Source organism: Botryllus schlosseri, chromosome 8 (genome assembly GCF_051294905.1).
Source record: "Botryllus schlosseri isolate E-star chromosome 8, Bs_hap1, whole genome shotgun sequence".
In the NCBI taxonomy this organism is placed as follows: domain Eukaryota; kingdom Metazoa; phylum Chordata; class Ascidiacea; order Stolidobranchia; family Styelidae; genus Botryllus; species Botryllus schlosseri.
In genome coordinates, this window is record NC_137243.1 from 7448970 (window position 1) to 7476464 (window position 27495).

The window sequence follows — 27495 nt, forward strand, 5'->3', positions numbered from 1 at the left end:
AACCAATAACACAAATGACTAGAGAGGAACGTAAAGTTGCATGTGTTGGTGGCATTGAGTTCGATAGAAGGAATTTGAGATGATTGCAATGAATCACACTAATACCAGTTCAATACAGGTCACTTTTTGAACCAAACACCGCGATGCTAAGTAACAACCAGTATGAGTAGAAAGGAAAGAATGAAACTCGCATCAATTTGAACTGACCGTACTCGCATTGCATTGTTTTGTATTTAGCGGAGACTCGAACGTAGTCAGTATGGATGTGGAATTTGCTCAGCTCGACTACTTTTTACCACTCGATACTGACCAAGATTATGCGCACAAGGAATGCAACCTACAGTTCAATCACGATCCTGCTGTTTTGCCTTGTGAGTCTAGTTGATGGTGCTTGATTTTACATTCGGTGATAGCAATCTATGAGAGGAACGTTGCTGATGTAATGTCGATAAAACATTATTGTTGGAAAGATCAAAGAAGTGCGGTAAATCTTTCATTTTAACTTGGTTTGTATTGCACGCAAGTCTGCAGTAAGAACCAAACACCTACGCTTGAGATGAAAATAATGGTCTGGAAAATTTGTCGTGTCAGTGCGAGCTTTTGGCGCTTCCAATAGAGACAAGTCCTAATTGTCTGTTATTGTAATATTATATTTTGGCATCCTTTGCAGAGAGTTGATATATTGCCAATGAAGTAGGAACACGAATACTGCCTTAACCTTATGTCTTGGTATTTCAGTGAATTTGGAAGTCTCTGTTACCATTATTACATTTATTTAATCGAGCAACGAATCTATACTTTGTCTTCAGTGCAACCGTTTTATGGATTCTGTTTTAATAGCTTTCCTCACGTATCGGTATTAGATTCAAGGATTTTTTCGGGAACTTACCTCAACTTATACCCTATTTTGAAAGTCAGCCTGAACTAAGGTCATTGTTGACTGAAAATTGTAGTTCGAATAATATATTCAGATTGAAATATACCTGAGTATTTTTAGGGACCAACTGGTAGAAAATCGGAAAAGAACATTATATATCAACATTTGAATATATTATTAAAGTGTATATTGAAGTTCTTTTCATCCAATAGTCTCTTGAAAATTATAGCGAGAGAGAGAGAGAGGGATCAGATTGATTATCGCCTGCACCATGGAGAGGCTTTGACGATGGAGATGCGATACGACCTTTGAGTAAGGTCATCTAATCTGCACTACCAATTTTTCACCTCCATGTTATCCGTGAATGCTGAGCGCCTAGCAAGATAGCCCGCAGATACCAGTTTTCAAATCTTTGGTCTGACCTGGCCGGGGATTGAACCCATGACCTACCGATCAAGAAGGCGGACGCATCACCGTTACACCATCTCGCTCGTCTGCCAACCTCAGATAACACTCTCATCCGTCCGATACATAAATTCTTTGAATTTCTTTATTTACAGACAATCACAACCTTGTTTTCATCCAAATGCAGCCCAATGACAAGCAAACGCCTTACTACAATGGAAGCTCGGTTATGGTCAGTTGATCTGCATCAATTTTATCGTTCAAGTCCATGAAGAAACGTTTGTATTTTCAGAGTTACAGTGCCTCCAACCGATACATAGCAGCTCAGAATCCCCGCGAGAACAGTTTCGATTTGTTTTGGCGAATGGTTTTGGACAACGATGTCGACGCCATTGTTGCACTTGGGCAGGTTTGGTATATTGATGTTTGCTAACAATGTCTAGGCATAATTGTTTATTGATTTTTGTTCATTTCAAACATAACAATGAAGTATACCGGCTGACGCCTAGATTTCAAAGAATAATTGATTTTTTCTAACCTATAATGCCTACTTATCCAGGAGGGAGAATCGGATATGCATTCCTACTGGCCAAAAGTGTCGACTACCGAGAAATATGGAATCGCCACGGTTCGCACGTTGGATGAGAATAAGGATAAAGGCCTGACTGAGAGGACATTTGAGGTTTCGCATAAATCTAAGAAGGTATGCAAGGACCAAATTCCTCATCTTTGTAGTACTGGTATGTTTGTGGCCGCCAGGCGTTATTGCTTATATGGCTCAGCAATGCAAATGGATCAATGGAGGAATATTATTCGAGGACAAACCTCTAGTATTTTAACACAGCCTTGCGATTTGAAGTGCAATTCTCAATGTTTTGCTTGCCATTTACAGTCTCAATGTAAGTGTCATTGTGTGACAGATGGGTTTGTCTATTCCCCAAATCTGTGCAAATAAATAAAAATGCTAGTCGATTTTCATTTCCAGCTGTCAAATTCCTGGTAAGCAATTTTCAGGTTACAGGACTCTTGTAAACATGAGACCAATGCCTCATTGCGTCACTTTAAAGAGTTCATGAACAGTTTACTGTTGTACAGTGACCTTCGGACGAATTGATCAAGTTCAGAAATAGGTGTAAGGTTAAAATTATTTTCAGATTGTTGTGTCGCAAATTAGCTACGACGGATGGCCGAAAAATCAAGCGCCTTCCAAGGCCGGCGCCATTCTGGAGATCATCTCAAAAATTGAAAAGTGTTATCAAGCTCTGTCTGAACAAGAGACCAGGACAACAGTTGTGCACTGCAGGTATGGTTCGCAGTATTCAGTAGTTGCACTCCTGTCTATTAATTAGAGAAATGAAACATGAAATTTTAAATTGATTTCGAAGTTTGGAACGTGTCCTCTGCATGGTGCCGTAATAGACATAGGTCATAAGTTTGCGATGTACTTTGGGAGTGCGTCACAATGGTGCAACTGCTGTACGTAACTGTTTATAAATAGCCTACACAACTTGTTTGCGACAAGTTATATGTGAAGGCTTCGGAGACTTTTAAACAGACTTCTTTGAATTAAGCAAAACTTCTCAGCATAATAGAGGCTATAGCAAACGTCAATGTAGCATTTCTATCAAAGGATACCGAACAATAACAAACAAGTTAGGCTTCAACAGCTACGTGGCGAGCTTCCTCTTGCATAACCACGTATAAATATCTAATATCAAAGAGTCGGCAGAAAATCATGCATATCCAATATTACATTGGATATGCATACATTTGTCGCAATAAAAGTTTTACCTGTCCGCGAGGTCGAAAAGGTTTAGACCACTGGTTTAAAGGCATCCTAGAACTCGTTTAGGATCGGTCATGTCATATGTGAAAGCTGTAAGGAAACGCCTTAGCAAAGTGTGTTAAATTTACAAGACGGAAGCACCTGCAATGTGTTGCTAGGCGACAAGGTGTGCCATTCTCTGTAGAAAACATACTGACCCATCCTGCCACAATTTCCCCACCAATAGAATTTGTTTTGCTTATAGGAAGAGAGATGTAATGGAATAACGTAAAGAGAATCGACCTGGGGTACAAGGCCGAGCACCATAATACAATACCAGCAACAACAACAATGTACCACGTGTCTCATATCAAAAGTCAGCATTAAATGAAGTTTCCAATGTTTGCTTTTTAGTTGAATACATTTGTTTTGATTAATTTTGATTATCAAAGGTTTGTCAGTCTGCTATATTTATTTTCATATTATACCGTTCTGTAAGGTCGAACGGGTTGAGAACCGCTGGTATAGCGAGTTTGTTCATGATGATTTCACTCGTAAAATTGATACGAGTTTTTTGTCAACAACTTTTACTTGAATAAATATGAAATGTCAGTGCAAAGCATTTTTTCTTCCAAAACTACTCAAGTACAGGTGGAAGTAATCACGGTTGTAACCAAGTCCCAGGGTTCCGAGTCACAAGTCAATCTTACTTTCATAGCTTTGTCACTTCGAGTCACTTTCAACTTACCGCCGAGTCAAGTCTGAGTCCAAGTCAGTTAACAAATGGTCGTGTCCGAGTCATAGTGTTGAGACCCGAGTCCAAGTCATGGTGTCACAGTTCAATATTGAGTTAATGTCAGGTTCCACTACTCTTGGGTGATATCGTAGGCCTCGCATTCATTATATGCTTGTCTTTCTCACTCTTGACATGTCTATTCAAACAGATAAAACACAGTTTCTGGGCTTATTTTTCAAGTATTGGCCCTGATACACGAGATTTAAATCAAGACATACAGAATATCTCGAGTCCTATGACTTGGTTGCAGGGTTGTAATGACTCGAGTCATTTTCTCAAAATACGGACTCGACTCCAGTCAATCTGTGTATTGACTCAATTTGGACTCGAGTCATTGCGCATGACTCGAACCAAGTCATATGACCCGAGACTCGGACGGCCAAGACCGACATTTTATTGTAATTTCGAAGGATAGCAGAGAAACCACACTATTGGGATCTCGTTTATTGGTACTGGTACCTGAAAATGCGACCTGGAACTGCTTAAAGTGGGGTAATTAGTATGTTATAAATGCGAACCATTCGATATCACCAAACATTGTTATAAAAAGTGGGTTTAACTAGACTTTAATGGGAAACTGGGCAGTCAACACAATGACTTGGACTAGTACTCGAGTCATAATACCATGACTCGGACTCGGCCCTCTGCTCGCTGACTTGGACTCGGACTTGACTCGGTGGTAAATTTAAAATGACTCGACTTGATTCGACTGAAAACTATAAAAGTGAGATTGACTTGCGACTCAAAGCCTCGTGACTTGATTACAACCCTGCTTGGTTGCAATGATTCTAGCACTAGTCGAGTCAATGCAGAACGTGACTCAAATCGAGTCTAGTCGTTTTCCATTTTCAAGCAAATGACTCAGGTCGAGTCATTACAACCCTGAAAGAGATTGAAAAACAAAAACACTTGTCTGAGCACTGAAGATTGAGGCGGCTGACATGACAGTATACACTCGTCGAGCATGTCCACATGCAAGTTGAAATACAAGCAATTCTGAAGAATAAATAATACTACTCAGCCGTCAGCCCCCAAGTTTACCGACCACGACCTGACATATCGATCTCGCCTTCAGTCACATGCCACCTCGATTCGTCACTTGTCCTTTTGTATTATCTTCTTCTCTTCACTCAGTATGCATGCCTCCTCTTTACATCGCCTATGCCGAGGTGGGTGTCTGATTTCATAGACTTGCTCCAAGTTGTTTCGACACCCTCCTATCTTTTCATTGTATCGCAGTCTTGTGGTGTTTTGAAATGATGTAATTCTTAATAGTAAACTGATACTCAAAACCAGTAAAGTTATGGTCGATTGGACGGGAAATGAATACCATTTCATATGATGTTAGGTCATCTGACCATGTGTGAATGTGGTCTGTGGTCAAATAGGCTTCCAACTCGTATGAGCTCATGTTACGCTCGCTCCCCTTATCTAACTGAAATGAAACAGTCCTAGCTAGGTCTTCAAGTGATTTCGACGTTGGTGCGTTCAAAATATACGAGTGGCAAGATTGCCTCCTGCCTTTACAATGAAATTGACAATTCTGTGACATGCCTTTAGTGACGGATCGGGCAGGACCGGGACCTTCTGCGCCATCTCGAACCTCATCGAACGACTGAAAAACGAAAACAGAGTCGACGTTTTCAGAACAGCAAAAGACTTGCGCGACCTCCGACCCGGTATGATCGGGACCAAGGTAACCTACACAAATGTCTTCTAAGGTTCATTTCTCTGACGCATTTGTGACTTTTAGGAGCAGTACGAATTTTGCTATCAAGCAGTTTCCGAATACTTGCAGCTTTTCGACTTGTACGGGAATTTTGATTAGCCCAACTTTTGCACTGAAAGTGTCAATATGGAACAGTCACTTATATGTCACAGAATTCTATGCATGTTATACATTTTATGCAATGTTACATCGTGTTTCTGATTTTAATTGATTATTATGCACACCGTACCAATGTATTTTCATGTTTCAGTATAACCTTGTAATCATTTCGTACTGACAAATTGTTGTCATGATTTTGTTTTATAAATGTATAAATTAGGTTAAGTTAGAAGTGTAGTGTAGGCTGGTTGTGTTAAGTTTTAGCTCGAGTTTATACTTGTGCCATTTACCATAATTTGACACAATAATGAGTGTGTTTTTCTTGTGAATAAAATTTATCATAATAAAAGTGTCATGACCTTGTTTGCTTTTGTATGCGTCCCGAATTGTTTACTCGTTGGAGTCGGTATTCTTTGCTGCTCAACAAACGTCAAAACCTAACCTTAGCTGGTGTCCGAGCACGACTATAATTGTAGCGAAGAAGGTTAGTGGCTACTCTACATGCGGGGGGGGGGGGCATACTTAGGGTTACCATGTTTTGAGATTAGGAAAAGAGGAAACTTTTTACAAATCACAAAATTTACAATAACGAACGATAAAACGGTTGATTTGGAAATTTTCACAAGAAATAATCTTGTGTTGGAGAAATTACCAACTCGACTCCTGGTAGACCCACACTAACGTAATTTAGGTTGTGGTTGACCTTTATTATAGTCATTCTTGCCGCCACTGCCGTCGAAATTCGCATTTCTTGTCATTTGTGGCGTATCTAGTTTAGGGTTGCCATACGTCCGGAATTTCCCGGACATGTCCGGAATTTCACTGAAAAAATTGCGTCCGGGAGGAAATTTTAAAATATGCCTAAATTCCGGAATTTCAAAGGCTTAAAGTGTGCTCAAAAGTTTTTCGTAAATCTACATAAACAATATCATTTTCAAGCAGATTTATGCTATTTAAAATTTTTATTCGCGCTGGGCGCGAGTTAATGCAACGTATATTGATATTAGTATGGGCACCAGGCATACCGCCCTCGCCCAAAATGCAATCAAAAATAAATATAAATACAAAAACCATCACTTACTAAAATAAGTCTAATTGTAATCGCGACTATAAGCTAACGGTATATTCCTAGAGTTGGTTAAGGCCGATCGGGTGCTTCAGTCACAGACAGTGGTTCCGAATCTTGGGGTCGTTTGCCTTTATCTGGGCATCGCGATGATGTTGGACGTAATCAACCTCCTAGGCCGTGAGTAAGTTCGGGCAAGCTGAATTTTTTTAGTAATCAGCTTATCAAGTTATGAGCTGGGCCACGTAACATTTTCAAGTTGGAATTGAGGTCGCGACCATAACAGGTTGGAGATCACCGGATGTGCAACCTGCTGGTGCATTTTATAGTTGCCTAATATATGGAAGAATCAACATTATTAACAGAATTCATTAATGAAATTTAGCAACCAGATGCCCATAGTAAGTGCCCAAGAAGTTACATCGATTACCCTATTGTGAGCCTAAGATCAGTACCTTTTTTTAGGGGGGGGGAGGGGGAAAATGTTGTTTCAGACCTAATTAAAACACAAAACCAGATAGCCGCACCGACTCAACAGTATAGCAGGGCTGGCAAACACAATCGCGACAGGCCAGACACGGTTCGCCAGACGATTTCATCCGGCCCGTGAAGAAATCTATTGCAGACCCTAGCAAGTAGCAATCACCAGAGCGCACATTACAAATGGCCCAATTTATTACCCATGTTCCACTCCATTCCTGTATACAGTCGATGGTCAATGCTTTGCTGGTGTGACGTCATATTGACAGACCGAGCGAGATAGTGTAATGGTTATGCGTCCGGCTTCTCGAGCGGTAGGTCGTGGGTTCGATCCCCGGCCGGATCATACCAAAGACTCGAAAATTGGTATCCGCAGCTATCCTGCTAGGCGCTCAGCAATCACGGACAGCATGGAGGAGAAAAAAAAACGGGGGCGCAGACTAGATGACCTCATGGGGACGTATCGCAACTCCGTCGTCAAAGCATCTCGATGGGGCAAGCGAAAAAGAATATCATATCTCTCTCTCTCAATGTGTTACACCTCATTTTTTAAATCCGCTAGTGGGCGCTAAAGAGTGTCCGGAATTTGCTTCACAAAAATATGGTAACCCTAATCTAGTTGTGCCTGTAGAATCGCCTGGCGGTTAATGCTATGAAGGTGGACGCATTCCCAAAAAGAACTTTTGGACGTCCTGCAGGATATTTTCGAATTCTTGAAAATGGAGTACGTAGGGGTAGGCCATGGTAACCCTAGATTACGGCAATGACACATTAAATATACGCAAGGTGCTCTGTGACCAGATGCGACACACTTGAGACCAAGTGACAGTGGTTCGGTGCAGTTTCCACATAGTTCATGCAAATTGAACATTCAAAGAAATTGGATCCTTGAACGTTTTTCAACATGTCGTTTAGAATCATTTGTGAATAATTCTGAAGGTGATTATGTAATTTTCAGCATGCAATATATTGGTGAGCTATGCATATATGCTTCGCGATTCGAAACGACTTAGAACTAGTACAGATCTTGGTAAACTGACAGCTTCGTTAATTTGATACCTAAAACTGGTTGTCCGACTAGAGATTTGCAGATGATCCTGGTTTCAATACACAAAAAAATAGGATCGGGCGGAGCTCGGCTCGAGATTACCGGACCATAATCTGGCGAACTATTCTCGCCTACCGTCACTTTACCACTTGATTTTCATCATCCGTCCTCTCGCGTTATGTTATCTACTGTTACTTTTTCATTGCTGTGGTATCAGAGTTAGCTTACGCTTATTTTATACATCAAACTCAATTTAGGTCACGGGCCTGATTAAAACCTTTTGATCGCTCAGGTGAAAGGTTGAGTCGGCCTATATGTTCCATGTAGCAATCAGGCATGAACACATGGCGAGGTCCCGCACAATGTTTTGCCGCAAGTCTGAAAAACGTGACGACCCGCCACATTGTCTTTGAAATCAAATGAGTGAATCTGAGTTCGAAAAAGCACGGAACTGAGCTCCCATCCTGTCTCTGCCATCCCAATATTATTTCATGATATATGTACTACAAACATCACTAATCTGCGGCGGATTACCAAACGCACCTCACTCCATCCAAGGCACTAGATAAACGGGTTGCACGATCGTTGAGTCCATCAAGACAAGAAATAAGTGACAACTTATATTTTGTTCGGAAATGCACAAACTTGACAAACATATATGTATATTTCAGTAAAACATATTGTTCAACAGCAAGAACACTGGTGTCGCGCCAATGGAACATACCAATACGTAAATCGTCACGTAGTCTTGGCGGCTGTGATTTCATTTGGCAATTGCGTTAGTACCGATGACGAGTCATCCGCGCTATCCATGAAATGAAATGTTATGAGACGGGGACGGCTGCAGCGGAACGAACATACAAGAACAAAGATTCGCGGGCCGGATCAACGCAGCTGGCGGACGTGATCGTAGTGCTGGAGGTTGCCGAGTAGGGCTGGGCACAAGGATTCGAGTACTCTTAACCTGAATCGAGTAATAATTTTAATGATTCGAGTCGAGTAGTAGAAGACGATTATTTCGAGTACTGAAATTATACGCTTCTCGCCACTGAAAGTAAATTTATTAACAAGAATTACAATTTCGATACCAATTTTCACTGTTGAAGCCTTGAAACGTTGTTTGACCGTATCGTAGCATACGAAACATATAGTATAAAGCTACGAAGGTTACTGGACGTAGCGCATTTCCGAAGTCATGATAATCCCACAATATTTTCACGAATTGGGATAAAATCGGTATATGGTCGAAAAAATACTAAAGTATCATTTACGAGATGGATAACAGGTATATTCTTCGTGGCGGCAAAAACGGTACATATTTGAACTTTGACGTATTACATTCTGTTATGACGTCATAATGGGTGATACTCGATTACTCGACTCGACTCCCAGCATAATACGGGATTCAGAATCGAATCACTATTCACTCAGGTATACTCTCTTTTTCCCAGCCCTATTGCCGAGACCTGGTATAAAATGGTTTAGGTCGGAGCTAGCAGATTCGAGGTTTTGATAGGGTTACCATCAGAGGTGGCCAGTAACGAAGTACTTCTACTTTTTCGAAGTACGCAAGTAGTTTTCCCCTACTTGTGGTACTTACTCAAGTAGATCTGATTTTCGCTACTTCTACTTCGTAATATTTTGTGATCTACTTACTTACTTTTCGCTATTTTCAGTTTGTCAAGTAGAAGTAGTTCAATCTTCAATCAGGAAGATAGCCTGAGGAATTTCGGGGCTGTTTTCACGGAGTATCAACATTGAATTTTCATAAAAGTTGGGTAAAGCCCAAAATTTTCGTCGCGCTTCGCGCGCAGGGGATACGGGGCTGTCAGTATGATATCACGATAGTATCGATGAATATAATTTAGGTAGCGGGTTGGCGTGGTTCCGTTCACACCTAATTGTCACCCTTCGCACCTATGAAATAATTCATCACAGTTTATATGGCTCACCCTAACGTTTGAATCTGATGTTTCGCAATCCAGTATTTACTTGTGATATCGTAATTTAGCAGTCCATGGCTCGTCCTAGCCTGGAAAAGTGGACTCTGACTTTTTTTTTTGTTCGTTTTAGAGGTGTTTCAGCATACCACCTTTGAAACTATATGGACTGAAGGCATGAAATACATGTTCCGCTTTTATAAGTAGTATTTATGTTTCACTTTCAATTCCCAGTATCATGTACTTTGAGTTATAAATGATATCAGTTCTTATGCCTGGATAACATACAATACATGTTGGAGTATAAAAGCAAGTGTAGTAATGTTTTTAATTTACGGAATTAAAGCTACTCAATATGGTATTTTTACGGTCCACCATATTTTTTAGTAACGTTTACTAATCGCGCAAAGTGTTTACACCGTATGCTATACAACTTCTCCGTATTGCTCTTTGACTAAACTATGGCCTTATAATATGGGGGATGGCGCCATACCATGCTATTTTATAAAACGTGCTGTTCGAGAAAACAGAGGAATAGTATCGCATTTCCATATCAATACTATCATTTTCATCCCATGATGTGGACGAATGCTTATTTATCGAAAATTGGATATCTGCTTGCTGGCATGCATCAATATGAATCAAGCTCGTCACCTTTCGCATAGTTCAATTTGCACCTTTCCACAATCCATGGGAACGATGAATTAGGATTGTTTTCACAACTAATTACTTACTTTAGTAGGCTACTTTTAAAGTCAGTCAATTCTACTTCTACTTCAAGTAGTTTTAGGTTGCTTGTGGAGGAAGTACTTCTACTCGTAATTGAGTAGATCTATTCTTCGCTACTTCTACTTCTACTTGAGTAGCTTTCTTGACTACTTTGACCACCTTTGGTTACCATATTTCTGCGACCCAAATTCCGGACACTCTTCAGCGCCCACTAGTGGATTTCAAAATGACTTATGACGTCACACTAGCAAAGCTTTGCTCATGCACCAGAGGTGGTCACGATCCGGTTCAGGAGTATGTGGTCGTGTGTTGTGTAACCGGGACCGAAAGCACATGATTTCAGCCCCTTCCCGCCCAAATAAACAATGATTTTGAGCCCACACTATGTGGTAATCGATGCAGCTTCTGGTGGGGTGCTTGCTATATGAATCTGGTTTCTATATGCATCTGGTCATTAAATTTTTTGAATGAATTTTGGCAATACTATTGGGTTTTCCGTATATTACTCTATAGATACTACTCTCCGCCCACATGATTAGAGTTGGCGGTAGAGATGGTGGAGGATGATGAGTTCGAAAATACAGGGAGCGTAATTGCACATCGTTAAGTCATGTTCATGTCCTACCGATAAGATTGTTTATCGGCCTTATGGCGGTGCGCACCACGGATCTTTATAAACACCCCAGATCCAGTGGTTTCCAACCTTTTATGGTCGCAATTCCATCTCCAATTTGAAAATCTTCCATGACTCAGATCAAAATTTGACGAGTTGATTACTAAAGGAAGTAAGCACATTTGCTCAGACTTACTCACGGTCTATTTCGGAAGCTGATTACGTTCAACATATTCGCAAACCCCAGAATAAAGGCAAACGACCCCAACGTTTGGAACCACTATCTTTGATTAAAGCATTTAAACGGTCTTAACGATCGCTAGGAATATACCGTTCTACTATAATTGCGATTACAATTAGGCTTATTCCAATAAATGTAGGTCATTTTTATTTGTGTTTAATGCAGTTTTTGCGAGGGTGGTAATCCCTATATTAAAATCAATATAAATGTGATAGTAAATCGCGCGCAGCGCGAAGAAAAATATCATGCGTCAGCATAAATGGTCCCAAAAGTAATGTTTTTATGTTGATTTACGAAAAAATTATGAGCCTACGTCAAGTCTTCAAAATTCCGGACATTTGGCATATTTCAGAAATTCCTCCCGGACGCTAGCTTGAACAGTGTCCGGACTTGTCCGGGAAATTGCGGACGTATGGCCACCCTACGTTATGATAGTTTAGGTAGTGGTATGAACAATTTTTTTTCATGCGAAATTAAATTGTAGTATTGTCACTCGATCACTGCGGTGTTGATGAACGCTAATGATTATAGTATCAATGTGTCACTCAAATTGATTGTATTTAGAGTCATTCAAATGATTTGTAACGAGTAGGGTTGGGCACAATGATTCGAGTAATCGAATCGGAATCGAGTATTAATTGTAATGATTCGAGTCGAGTATTAAGGCGCGATTTTTGCGAGTAGTAAAAATATACGCTCCACGCCACTGACAGTTAATTTATCAACGACAAGTATAGTTCTGATACTAGTTCCCACTTCGGAAGGCTGCAAACCTTGATTAGCCGAATGGCCGTATCGCAGCAGCTACTAGCGTTACTGGAAACATATTTCCGAAGTCTTAATCAACCCACAACATGTCAAAGAGTACAATGGAACCGGTATGGTCAAAAGACACCAAATATTATTTAATGTGATGGATAACAGCCAGGCAATATACTTATTGCGGGCGTGTAAACAGTACGAATTTAAACAAGGACATCTTACGTACTGTTATTACGTCATAATGAGTGATACTCGAATACTCGACTCGACTCGAAGCATAATGCGTGATTCAGAATCGAATCACTCAGGTACTCGATTTTGCCCAGCCCTAGTAACGAGTAGGGCTGGGCACAATGATTCGAGTACTCGAATCTGAATCGAGTATTAACTTTAATGATTCGAGTCGAGTAGTAAAAACGATTTTTTTCGAGTACTGAAACTATAGGCTCCTCGCCACTGAAAGTTAATTTATCAACGAGAATTATAGTTTCGATACTAAGTTTCGCTGTTGAAGCCTTGAAACCTTGATTTGCCGTATCGTAGCATTCGAAACATATAGTACAAAGCTACAAACCAACAAACGTTACTAGAAATGACACATTTTCGAAGTCATGATCATCCCACAACATTGTCACAAAGAGCAATGAAATCGGCATGGTCGAAAAAATACCAAAGTATCTTTAATGTGATGGATAAAAGGAATTATAGTCTTTGTGGTCGCAAAAAAGGTACATATGTGAACTTTGACATATCACATTACGTTATGACGTCATAATAAGTGATACTCGATTACTCGACTCGACTCGAAGCATTTTACGTGATTCAGAATCGAATCACTCAGGTACTCGATTTTGCCCAGCCCTAGTAACGAGTAGTCGATATCGGTATAACGATTCGCAACTTGAACTTTCCAGTAGATGCGATATCAAAATTGAATGGTGTTCTCCGGTAAATGCGACGGGAAAATAGACTGTTGCGCACAAACTGCGGGATCGACAATTCGTGACTGTTGCCATTACTATTCACAAACTCTTCGTAAAGGGAATATACCCTACATGCTATTACGGCTCATTTCAGGCATTCATACAAATGCCTGAAGCAGGAAGCGATTTTGCGAGTTTGCGGTTTCCAGGGTTTATTGTGTGTCGCTTATCGATAGGAAACTAGGCGAAGATTATTCATTCAGCACGGTATACACAGATCTCCGTCGTAGTATGTTCACAGAATAGATGGTTTATCAAATTGGCGTTATTGCAAATCATTCTGCACACCTGGATCGTAAAGACAATGAAATTCATGAAAGGGAATCGGGATATAGTTACTGGAATTATAATTACGTTTTACGTGCTGCACTTTGTACCTGCTGTGTTTGCAAGCGGTGAGTTATTGCGCATCAGTGAATCACTTCGATGTGGTGTAGGCCTGCAGGAGGTAGAAACCAGCTTAATAGATATATTTGATATGCCGAAGTTGAGTTAGTGTACCGTACTGCACCGCCACGACAGGTGGTAAGTAGCGAAGAGAGAGTGAGAGAATTAGAAAGTACTTCTACTTTTTCGTAGTAGCCTGCTCCTGGTCACTCGAGAGGTTGTTGTTGTTCTACTATCTCCATTTCTACTAGAACAGTCTTCTTTAAGCACAACTAGGCTCTACTTTCTTTTTACAATTTGAATTTTGCAACGTATAACAAGTAGTTTTAGCATAAGCTTGCATCGTTTTTATGAGTGATGTTTCATACAATCAGCGCGAAACAGATTGGCCGTCCCTGTCTTAGCGTCCCTAACATCGTCAGACGGGCGGTAGGGCTATACGTTTTCCTCTACGGTGCATGAAACATCGCAACACAGTAACGGGTGCTTCTTCCAGCGTTGTTGAATTACGAAAGTATGAGTAGGCTACTGAGTAGTACGGTAACTACCACACTATCGATGGATGGTTTTATACGAAATCTGGCAGTTTTCGTAACTAACCATTCAGAAACCTCACTGGTATTGGTACCATACTAGGCCACCGTAACCTGCTCGCATTGATCGATTGTCAAATACTTTTATTTCATTATATGTCTATCAATACATACTTTATCAAGATGCTAGATTTTCAACCCTCAAATGAACTAAAAGGAGTTCTCAACAAAGTATTGCATATCAAAGCCACACCGGAGCGGTGGTGAACAGTAGGCCCTACCAAGGGCGAGTAAGAGTAATCAGGGGATTTGGGTGCAACGTGCAAGACCGTACGATAGGGCTTGGGGTTAAGAGCGTACAGTAGGTCTTCTCAAGAGCGGTTAGGGTGCAAGAATGAGTAGTCCGTAGATAATACACAATTTCCCGATTTTATACTGCAATATACAACGGCCTATAAGGGATGATGCGTGATATCGACAATAATTCTACCGAATCAAATTTCTCTCCGTAACGGTTCTTCCCCAACCAATTATAGTTTGCCAAACTATAGATTACTAACGTCCGTGTTCACCGATACCGGCGATACGTGATTGTGGTAATGTAGCAGTATCTTATTTCAAGACGCCTGACGCCGGCGTTCGAATTCAGAAGTAGGTAGGGTTACCATACGTCCTCTTTTAAGAGCTAGGATTTGTCCTATTTTTTACTTTTTTGATAGTGTCCTCGGAGGACGCCCAAATGTCCTCTTTTTGATATTTTGTCCTCTTTTTTGAGAATTTTGGTTATATATAGGGCCAAATTCGACTGAGACACAATAATTCAGCTCTGTAAAGCTCCGGCGGCTATTTCGGGAGCTGGACCGGAAAGTTGACCTTTTATTTTAGTCAACCACCTGATTATGTGAAAGAAAAACTGAAATTTTCGGGAATTGAGCGAAAAAGTTGACATTTTTTAGTCAATCGACCATGAAGAGGGAAAAATTTACGATCTTTCTGGATTTTCCTCCGATTTTGCAGGTTTTAAAATCTTGAAAAAGTGTCCTCTTTTCAGATTAACAAAATATGGTAACCCTAGAAGTAGGTGTATGCATAAGTGTCGGACGCAGGTATTTAGGATGTATGTCGCGCCTGTCTGATAAATATTTGGGCGGCATACCCACAAATCCTCAAGCAATTCTTAGTCAGCATGTATCGGCCAAAACTAGCTGGTGAATTGTGCGATTTAGAAATAATTCGCAAGGTATTTATCCTACATGCTGCTTACTATGTGAGCAAATTAGCAGCACAACGTTGATCGAAAGTGAGTATCTGAGTAATTAGGTAAGCGAGGCGAGATTACAACATCGTAACATGGCTAACAAAGACGGAGATTTCTACACGCGCTGGAATCTCGTCTCTCGGTTTGATGAAATGCTTTCAATGAGTGACAATCAAAAGTGCACTGCACCCCTGCAGATTGGTAATTTGTTATGCGCGCGGGTGCTGGTGACGTAGCATCTACGCTGGTAATCTGTTGTGCAAACGAAATTGCATCTTTGTCTCTTTTCGAGCTGCTATAATAATATACGTGCGAAAGTTGGGCTTATACAGGCTTACATACATCATATGCGTACGTTCAAACAGGAAGCTGATCTGATTGTTGTATTAGACACATTAACGCATATACTTGAAACCCTACTGAATAGATATAACATTGATGAATTTGCAAAATTTTCACACCTCCTATTTTTCAACTCCATTCTTTTCTCGGCTATGTATCGGCCGTTTGCTTGATATAGTTTCGTGATTTTGTCACCTTGCAGAATCAACTGCATAATGGTAGTCAGTGGTAGTCTGAAAAACAAGCGAATTCTTAGCCGAGACAAGCAACAATTTTTAGAATGCAAAACATTGTATTTACAATACAATTCACTCAGATATAGGCCTAACATATGAAACGATGTCATTCCACTGTCCTGATACATGCTTTCATTAAACTGCTCCAGCATGCATTTCGTAGGTTTGAAGTCGGTACAGCAAACATTTTGTACGAGGGTATCACAAACCTTGACACCAACCAGCGATAGAATAGTAACAGATCATCCTGTATTTTTAGATGATCTCCAGATTCGGTCTGAAAAAGCTTATTGATTTTGTTGAATTGTTGCAAGATTGGTGTCAAAAACTGCAAATACAACTTGTTAACAGGCTCACCATACATGTTTGATAAAAAATCAAACAAGACCAAAAACAAGCAACCCGCGACTCCTGAAAATAAACCGCGAATCGCGAAAACGACAAGCCCAAATTCGCGGGAAAACCGCGAGGTTGGCAACACTGATGGTAGTATTACAGGCTTGCGACGTTTCGAGTCGAGTATTTCGAGTATCACTCATTATGACGCCACAACCGAATGTACTATATGGAAGTTCATATATATATCTTTGTTTTATGCCACCGCAAAGAACATAATGCCTGTTATCCACCACATTTAAGGTACTTTCGTATTTTTCTCGACCGTACCGATTTCAATGCACTTCTTGACAATGTTGTGAGATGATCATGACTTCGGAAATGTGTTATTTCCGGTAACGTTCGTAGCTTTTTACTATATCTCGTATGCTGCGACACGGCCAATCAAGGTTTCAAGACTTCCTCAATAGGTAATAGCAGTGGCGGCTCGTCCTATAGGGCAACTGGGGCATTGCCCCACCTAAAATTCTGTTCAATAACAATTTAACCATTTATAGAAGCACAGCGCTCAATATATATCGAGATCACAGCGAAACCCGCGTTCTTCTTGTGCTTTCGCTTGCAAATGCCCATACATAGCGAAGTCTCCGCGAAAATCGAATTCTCTTCTGTGTTTTCGCTTTGTGAATGCCTAGCCGGGGCTTGCCCCGGTAGCGCTCAAACAAGCTTTCACTATCTATTCTCTCAAAGCTGCGCACAATTAAGAAACGTTGCTTTACTCTCTCCTATTCGTAAAATGGCCGAGCAACCGGGGCAAATATGCTTGCTCGCCCCTAAGGTGTGATGTAACAATCGTATCTATATCTGAACTCGGATACCGTGATATGCGTTGAGTCGACCGTTGCTGGTACAGGTCGATTTTGATGGTGTTTCACACCATGATAATTCTTGAAACTTGGTATGTCATGTCGTGATGGTGGTATTTAACACTGTCCTAAGTTTCAGGGTTTCTACTCAAAGTTTAGGGTAGTAATTCCGTTTCCAAAGTCGAGTGTGTGCTGATCGGTCATGTATCGCAAACAGTGGCGGCTCGTGACAATATCGGGTGGTGGGGAAAGGGCTGCGAGCGACTTTTATCAACATGACGTCACAATGGCGTTTTCCAACGTAAAAAAGTAACTTTATGATGGTCACATGAATTTCCCGACAACAGTGATTTTAACGTAGGTGCCGCGAGAGGTTTGCCGGTGAGCCGTGACTTGAAGTGTGGTAACAAATGTTTTATTCATTTATTTTTAATCAAAGGATTATTTTACAAAATGTACGTGAACTAAGAATCGTCCCTATGCCACGAATCAAGTATCAGGTCATCCTTAGTAGCATGCGTTTTGATTTCATGGTAGAGTTATAGATTACGCAAATCGATAGACCCTAAAATCCGACCGTCACCCCAAATTCGAAATCCGGATCCAGTCCGGCCAGGTAAAAAAACATTGAAATCCTGCTCCGGCTCCTGAACCGGACTGTGGCCATCTCTGGTTACGACCAGGTGATAATAGGCAACCAAAGCGGAGGCACCCGGCGTACGATTGGATCAATAGACTGGACAACTTCTAGACCTCTCATTTTCGCTCTATCGCAAACATATTTCACGCAAAGCCGGTATTGGTCTCCATTGATTTTAACGATGCTCCTTAGCTAGATCCGTCATGAACTTTTACATGGTATGTCTTGATTTTAGTATCGAACGCTGTGCCAAGTCTCAAGGTTGACACTCAATGATTAGGGCAGCAATTTCGTTATTAAGTTCGAGTATGGTAGAGATGTGCGCTGATCTGACACTTAGCCTACCTAACGCATTGCGGATTTCACGCAAAAGCCGGTGTATCTGTGTTCCATACTGAGATAGGTGATGAGATGATGATATCATGAAACAGTTTACTAACATCCTCGGTTTGCATTCAACTATTTAGTTTTATTTTATATTCTCCAATGTCAATTTCACCGTGGAATGGTGGCCTTCGGGCCATTTGCTCACAATTACAACCCCTGTCAAGCGCGATAGCTGTTTCGTTTTCGATGGCGGCTAACAGCTGATCGCTTGATCAGCCGATTCCTCAGTAAATATTACGCAAAATTCGGCGTTGATCTGTTCGTATTAATTTTGACAGTGTACCATACCGAAAACGGTCATGAGGCTATACTTCTCGATGATTTCATGTAACAGTGTACCAAGTTTTCGGCTTTCATCCACGTATTTATTCGGTAATATATTTTCCGAAGGCGATTTTGCAGCAGACATATAGACACTATAGACCGTAAGCCGTATGTGTCGTGTGACAGTCTCCAGCCTCAAGGCCAGAATCTCCCAAGCTGTACCGGGACCGAATTTCCGAGGCTGCTATCCGTAGTTCTTCAGAATGATGTTTTGGATTCAATATGACATTTCCTTGTCCAATCTATGAGATAACAATTACGTATGTGTCCGAACTCGTTGACCTTTCCAGTTAGGCATACGCAATCTCTCGATTTATAGTCATTTCCATTTCTGCAGATAAGTAGTCAGGTCAAGTGCGAACATGAATCGTGTTGAATCTTTGCTCCGTACGCCGTTTAGCCAGCTGCCTTTAGAGCAAAAATTAGAGGTAAAGCGACTAGGTCCGTATCAGCCTAGAAATTGCCCATTGATCCAATCGTACGCCGGAGGAAAACGCACTCGTGCCTTTTCTTCAGAGCATTTCGATAAAAATAAATGGCTTACTTATGGCGAGGATAAAAACGCCTTGTTTTGCTTTTACTGTCTTTTATTCGACAGTGCCGGTACCGGAAGCAGTGGCTCTTGTTGGAACAAAATTGGTTATCGCGATCTGAAGCATTTGTCAGAGCGTCTGAAAACGCACCAAAAATCCCAAGAGCACATGGCTAGTGCAGTTAAATATAAATTGTTTGGCAGAGTAAATGTAATGTCGCAGCTCAATGAAAGTTATCGCGTATCAGTCTGCAAGCACAATGAGCTTGTAGATAAGAATAGGCATGTTCTCTCTCGGGTGATTGATGCCATTAAATTTATTGGAGTTCATGAATTGCCCCTTCGAGGCCACGATGAATAAAACATTTGTTACCGCACTTCAAGTCACGCCACCGGCAAACCTCTCGCGGCACCTACGTTAAAAATCATTGTTTACGGGAAATTCATGTGGCCATCATGAACGTTGAAAAACGCTACTGTGACGTCATATCGATAACAAGTCGCTTGCGGCCCTTGCCCCACCACCCGATATTGTCACGAGCCGCCACTGGGAAATAGTATCAAAATTCAAAACTATCATTCTCGTTAGTAAATTAACTTTCGGTTGCGAGGAGCGTATAACTCCGGTACTCGAAAAAATCGTCTTTCACTACTTGACTCGAATCATAAAAATTAATGCTCGATTCCGATACGAGTACTCGAATCATTGTGCCAAGCCCTACTTGCGAGTCGCTCTAATACTATTTATTTAGCTTTTACACAGTCTATTTGTTAAGTCTGACGTTTTATGACATCACCCTTCTGTGACGTCATGGAACCCGCATACCGACGGACAGTTAGCGACCGGCGCCTATGCATGATCAATGATCATTGATCATTGATCAAAACCTCTCGTAAATTATGTAGGCCTGCAACTTCGGCCACTAACTAGGAGATGTATCAGACGCTTGCTTGCCTCTCATTGCTCCAGGCCTGGTGCGATTGAATGTACCGTACATAAAGGTCAGTAGCTGCGTAAACATTGAAGACTAGACTAACCGTCCTCTGTCACTGCAGTAACAAATCATTTGTTATACGGTGTTCATTTTAAACTGATTTTAATACCATTAGCTTACTTAACAAAATTCCGAATGTTTTTAGGCTACTTCTAATTGAAACTTGTCCTTGGAGAATGTGGTTCATAGAACAGACGAAGTTCAATGAATAAGATTGTCGATGTGTTTTACGTAAAATAGACCGATGTTTTTTCAACATGGTTCATACCGAGAAGTGTTCCTCACAATGACCAGAGGTTGTCAGTAACGAAGTACTTCTACTTTTTGAACTACTTGAAGTAGATTTCGCCTACTCACACTACTTTTTAAGTAGTTATGATTTTAGACTACTTCTACTTGACAGTTTTCTGTTTTGTAGGCATAAATAAGCGTAGAATACCTACTTACTTACTTACTTGTGAACCACCACTCCTACTTCTACTTGAGTAGAAATTCCGGCGTTACTTCTACTTCTACTTGAGTAGCGACGGTGACTACTTTGACCACCTCTGACAATGACCAAAATAAATGTGGCATTTTGAACCGAAAAAGAATACTAACTGAGGAACTGAGTTGTCTGAGCAGTCTATAGAACAAAAATACATTGTTATCGATAGATTGCTCATAGTCTAAGACAGCGGTTCTATGACTTTTTTGGATGCGCCCCCCTTTATGATAGTAAAGAATTTTGCGCCCCCTTATTGTTATATCGCAAAATAATAAAACAAGCCGTCAGGACCCTAGAAATCTCAACGGTTAGTATTATGGCATGGAAGGTTATGGTTATTGATAGGAGAATACTCAAATTTGAAATTCGTGCTATACACAAAGCAGAAACTATGAGTTGGAGGTACGAGCGTGCCAACCGCGAAAAATCTTACAGTATACTGCGGCTTCGCCCCCCGCCCCCTTTAGATACCTCCACGTCCCCCAAGGGACGGTCAATTTCTTGGTGATGGAAGAGTGGAAGATTAGTAAAACTAGGCTTCACAATCGTTTAATTACTCCAGTTACTCCTATGGGTCACACCGGCGTGTATATAACATGTACGTACATTGCACAATCTGTGCATGGACCCTTTACAGGTAGCCTACATTTTGGTTGACATCGATTAGTATGATTGATAGGAAATGAAAATTGAAAATTTCCCTTTGAGTTACGCGTCAATCTACATTTCTGACTCGTGGAATCAAGTAATAGAACAAGTTGATTTGAGTCTTTACTTGAGTCACCCCATTACTACTCCTTACCTCTACATTTCAAGATGTTACAATCTATGCAGTATTTGGTCATTGTGGTACCACTGGTAGGCATATGTGTACGAGAGTTATCTTTGTCGTACTTTCTACTGCGATCAAGTCTGAAGGAGCACTTCAGTTGATTAACTCTTACTCTTGGTCAGTGTAAGATTCCCGGTCTGGTCATACATGTTGAGTAGTGCTACGTAAGTTTATCAGACACTGGTGAATAATACGAATTGATGGATTTCAGTTATTTTAAATCAAGCCATTTTATATGAAAATTCAACATCAGAAATACTTTCTAAAACATTGTAGACATTGCAGAGCAAGGGTCATGTGAACCAATAACTGAAGAAACACTGCAACAGAAAAACTACATGACTACAAGTTGTAACACAGCAGCAAATAGTCAATGTACCTTCACATGCAAACAACATTTCGCGACCGATCTCCGAACCAGTGAAGTAACACTGACATGCACAGATGGAACTTGGGATGCTGATCTTCACAAATGTGAAGGTGGGTCATTTTCCTTGGCTGCATGTATTTAACATTTTGTTTTCATTCCAGCGCTTTCTAGCTTTAGGAAAGGAGAATGCTATGTTTGTATAGTAATATGAATTGGTCATTACTGGACGTTAGGGTTCTTTAAACATCTTTTCTAATAACTTTGTCAGATTTTTGCTGCTATTAGCTAAAATTGTTAGGTTTGTAACGTTGCACACCAAATATGACTGAATTCCGACTGGTAGAAGTAAAACTATCAGAGCTGGAAAAATTTGAATTTATCATGAAAAATAATTTTTTCAGTTTTGCTGGGCTAACCCATGAAATAGTTAAGTTGACTACAAAAACTATGCAAAACAAATTCGACTCAGTTCCAGCCCGTAGAATTGACTGTTGACATGACTTTGATCATGACATGACATGACTTTTACCAATATTGAATGTTGGCACTCCGTGAAAACAGCCCCGAAATTCCTAAGGCTATCTTTCGTATTGGGGGATCAAACTACTTCTACTTGACAAACTGAAAATAGGGAAAAGTAAGTAAGTAGATCACAAAATATTATGAAGTAGAAGTAGAGACAATTAGATCTACTTGAGTAAGTACCAGAAGTAGAGAAAAACTACATGAGTACTTCCAAAAAGTAGAAATACTTTGTTACTGACCACGTCTGGCATCAAGTATGCCCTCCTCTCCAACACCAAAGAGATATATGGTTACCCAACTGAAAAACAATAAGCTTCGATCTTAGGCATTCTGTTTTCTCTGTTATTTATACAGGAATTATCAATTCATTTCCATAAGAACCCTTTTGTGCTTTTATGAAATCAAGCCTTTGAGCATATGGCTAGGTTTGTCTAAATCTTGAATATTATGATAAATTTTCGGGTTTACAAGATGGTGTGATACAATGTCTAGACCAAAAGCTGTCGAAACATAAATTTTACTACTCAAACAGTCCTGTCACATCTACCTAGGATAGTACTGAAACAGGAGTCTCCCAAGAGATTATAATCATGTGCATAGTGCAGTTATGCACATGATCGATTCTTCAATAAGCGTGGTTTCTTTGAACCTGTAATTAAAATGTTATATCAGCAATCAAGTACGAGACATTTAATAAATTGAAGGCAATATCAGAGTGTCGAGAGTATCAGAGTACACGACAGGTACAGCGACATAGTCGACACCGATTTCTTGATGAGTTGAAATTGACTCGGAAATTTTGGTCCGAGTCCAGAGTCAATCCACATTTTTGAAACGCCGAATCAAGTCATTTTTGCGAACCAAGTAATCTGAAAAATTGGACAGACGTGAGTCGTCCCAATACTGATACATAGGCCTTCTTGTCATTGCAAAAGCCACTATCTCGTTAAGAATTAGAATATATGATGGCGAGACTTGATAAAATTCAATTTTAAACCACTCATATAACAATTATTTCGGTGTGCACAGCGAAAATGATTATCTCCCAAGTCAGTATATGCATAGTGCATGTTTAGTGTTGTTCGGGAGAACGAGGGTGATACTTTTTCATTGCCGGATCACAATGTTAGGTCATGACGAGATGCTGAAATTTGCAACTGGAATAGTTGAAATTTCAAATTGTAATAACTTCTCTACTACTGGTTGGAATAGAACTAAATCTTGTGTCCCATATTATTTTAGGCAACTACCGTAAATATTTCCCCAGGTATCCGGCCAAATTAAAAAAAATTATTTTCAACAGCCTCAACAAATAAGCTTGATCTGGGTGATGTCATAAGAAAAAATTGTTTTAGAAAGATATATTTTTAGAGATCAAATGCCCAGCCTAAACGTTGCGAGACCCCGATCATTACAATGTTACCTCCTGTCCTGGTGATTCAAAGATTGGATCAAGCTGTTCAATCACATGCAAAACAGGTTATAAATTGCAGTCCGATACTGAAATAAAGGCGTGGACAGCAACTTGCAAAAATCATGATGATGGGATACCTGCCTCTTGGAGCTTGGGTTCAGCACCATCCTGCGAGGCTAAGAGAATAATGAAATGAAAAAAATGAGTCTTGTATCGAATATATCAAAAATAAAGATTATTCTAATGACCTATTTAAAGTGTCTGTATCTCAATTTTAAAATTCTTTTCACATGAAAAATTATCATAAATCCAATTATCCAAGTCTACACAAATACATTTCAATCAGACTGCCGCCTTGAAATCACTTTATTATTAATGACTGTAGCAACGTCAAGCTGGCATAGCAACCAATAATGAAGTTGGAGTCGTGCAAATCCATCTGGTACATGTAAACCAGACAGACTTCCATGGATAGGCGTAGGAAAGCATATTCAACAGTTAAGGAGCATTTTCATATCATACTTGGGTGTAGATATCCAGGCAAACCACTGCTTTCTGATGGAAGTGCGTCCTGGCAGAATTTGGAAAGATGTCAAAGTCACAAGAGCCCTCCCATTCTACTTATCTGCTAGATCATTGATTCACAACGGTGTGCAGGAATATGATTCATTACCTTTTGCCAGATGCTTGTATGACTATGAACCAGACTTTAGATTTGGGTCTTATACAGGACTGTGGCAAACATTTATTTTTTTCATGCGCTGCTGCATATTGGCAGTGATTACCAAACTTTTTGGGTTTTGACACGCTGGAAATATCATATATCGCTGGAGGCGCACTTACAAGAAAGTTGATTAAAAAACTATCCATGAGTTAATGCAACAGGCTATACTTGTTTATACAAACATTTATTCGACTGAAATAATGTATAATTGTTGACAAACATGCCCGCATTTTATCGTTTTCCAAGCATTGTCTCCCAGTTATGGCTTTTTATTCAAGTCAAAACCAGAAAAAATAACTCACATACCCATTACGAGGCAAATGACAACAAATTGATTGCAGTCGTCATGGAATAGGATTTGGATGAATGAGACATCCGAAACTTTTCGTGACAACAGCATTTCAAAAAACATGTCTTCTAGTAAATCAATGGGCCCTTCATCTTCTGCAAAATATTTGCTCGATTTATGGCTTCCAAATGGATTGATTGATTTTTTTACAGCAAATCCTGAAAAGAATTGTTGCAGTGTTAAGTTTAATTCCAGACAACGTGCTCAAGATTTGCGGCATCATTTCTAATTCATGATTTGATTTGAAACGAATCAAAGAATTTTATTCAGACATCGCCGCCCAATTATTGTGGGGACATTACTCTATTCATCGGCTATGCCATAATTGGTTTCATGAACACATCTGCTTATATATCCACTGAAGAAGTCACATCTGCTTGTCTGCAAGCCTTAACCTCAATGTTATTACAGTATTTTTCTAAAATCCCAGAAATACTCGCGGCACACCTGAGAATCGGCGGTGGCACCCAGTTTGAGAATCCCTGCCTTATCTGGTCAATTTTACAAAATGAATACAAAATAAATTGTACTCACTGCTGAAAATTATGTTCAAAAGTAGTCCGAAGTACTCGATAGCACAAGTCAGAAAACTGCCATGGATCATAAATTCTTTTTCGACAGCTATCAAGTGTCAACCCTTTGCCCTGCGAGATAGCCATCAACATTTGAATGAATATTGTACTGGAACACAACCAGTTGCATCACAATGTCGCATCGGATGTCAGGCAAATTACAGATTTTCTGACGCTGCTTTTCGCGATCAATCAAGTATCACTGTAAGTTGTCAGTTGGATGCCGATCGAAATACCGCATCTTGGAGTAGAGACCCAATGGAAACTTCTTGTGAAGGTCTCGTATATAGAACTGCTATACATGGAGGACAAGTATCTCATCTTGTTTTCTTATATATTGATAGAAGTGAAATGCCGTTCCAAATACGTTCCTGTGGAAAAAAACTACGAAACACTAGGATGTTCTGAAGGGCATGTTGACGGCTCATGCCGACTCACATGCAAGGAGGGATACATAGTTGCTTCCAATTTAATTGAGTGGACTGCTTCTTGCAATTTTATCGCAAACAGCATTAGTACTGCAATTTGGAACTTGGAGAGTGCGCCTGTTTGTGAAGGTGAGATAGCAAATATGCAAATCTGGTGATTACAAGGTTTTGGCTGGATTGTGAGTGCTATAGCGAGAACTTGTCAATTACCGCAACTGTGTCACAGATAACCATACTTGTAGTTTATGAACTATACTGAGCCATGAATAAATTAAACAAAATTCTGCTTATTGTCCCTCAATGTGTGCACTAAACTTCAAATGTTAAAGCAGGCCCTGGCGGTTCATGTGTGTTCGATTTTTTTTGTTTAATTGACGATCTCCGGGCATATCACAATCAGAGCTGGATCAATTACATTAATTCAGTTCAATTACAATTACTCCCATGCATGCTTCAATTACATTACAGTTATAATACTCCATGCTAAAAATATCAAATTACTATTACTGTTAAACATGTAATTGATTAATCATAAATTCAACTTCGATAGAGTGGTGCTCTTCAGGTTCATTTTAATATGAATAAACTATTCAATTGTATACTGAAGTTCTGTACCTCCGAGAAGCTCTTTGACAACCAGAGCGATGTAATTGGAAACAATCACAAGCTTTACATGTTTCATTCATGACATATAGAGTACACTTTAATTCGAAAAAACTGTAACGTTTTCGAAATATTCATAATCATGAGTACTGTAAAATACAAACACAGAAAAAATTTTAAAGTGACTGTTAACAACCAAACGTTTGAACGACTGGCAACGACTAACAACGAATAGGTTACAAGACAGGCAATGAAATGTAATCATACGAATACGCTGAGCTGAGTAAGGCAAATGAAATGTAATTGGTAAGGCATCAGCGATAAGGATGATAGATAAAGTGTGTAAAAATGAAGTAAATGCAAAAGGAATGACGCTCCTGATAACTACAAATTACAAAATTGGGGCTCGTATTTACATTTTCACTTGCTCAAAAACTGTCGGATTGCATTTGATGAACATTAGGGTGCGAAAAGTTTCTGGTCCCAGTATATTTGGCTAAGATTAGGGGTGAGATTGGGAGAACATCTCTTCAAATGCGTGATCAAGTTTGATGAAGCCTTGGTTGAAAACTTGAATTTCTTTTTGCAATTGTTGCAGCAAGCCTCAGGACTGGTCAAAGATCTTAAAAAAAAACTCAGTGGTGTGAGTAATGGTTGAGCTCAGGTTTCGGAACTGTTTATTTGCTGTTCATCCATTTTTGAAGTATTAAGATTTAGACCATATTGTAATTTACTAACTTTTCTGTTGCTACTGAAGTATGGGAAACTGTTCAGCATGGCTGAATTATTTAGTTAACGATGCACGCATAGCACACCTATGTA

The 27495-nt window shown here is 40.0% G+C and overlaps 2 protein-coding genes across 6 annotated transcripts in view; one reads left to right on the top strand and one right to left on the bottom strand.

Moving 5' to 3' along the window:
* LOC145444097 (sodium/potassium-transporting ATPase subunit beta-1-interacting protein 3-like) overlaps positions 1-27495 on the bottom strand; it is a 372797-nt gene that overhangs the window by 206306 nt on the left and 138996 nt on the right. The window lies entirely within an intron of this gene.
* The window catches only part of LOC145444077 (uncharacterized), a 192172-nt gene that overhangs the window by 67468 nt on the left and 97209 nt on the right, over positions 1-27495 (top strand). For 3 of the 5 annotated variants that reach the window (XM_080321990.1, XM_080321991.1, XM_080321992.1), the window contains 7 exons: positions 238-371; positions 1438-1514; positions 1575-1691; positions 1842-1985; positions 2437-2585; positions 5404-5539; positions 5597-6032. In XM_080321990.1, the coding sequence (XP_080178116.1) occupies positions 238-371; positions 1438-1514; positions 1575-1691; positions 1842-1985; positions 2437-2585; positions 5404-5539; positions 5597-5671 (832 nt within the window). In that variant the 3' untranslated portion in view covers positions 5672-6032. Of the gene's footprint in view, positions 1-237; positions 372-1437; positions 1515-1574; positions 1692-1841; positions 1986-2436; positions 2586-5403; positions 5540-5596; positions 6033-25691; positions 25920-25986; positions 26200-27495 lie in introns of those variants that run through there. The other 2 variants (XM_080321988.1, XM_080321989.1) reach the window with 1 other exon arrangement.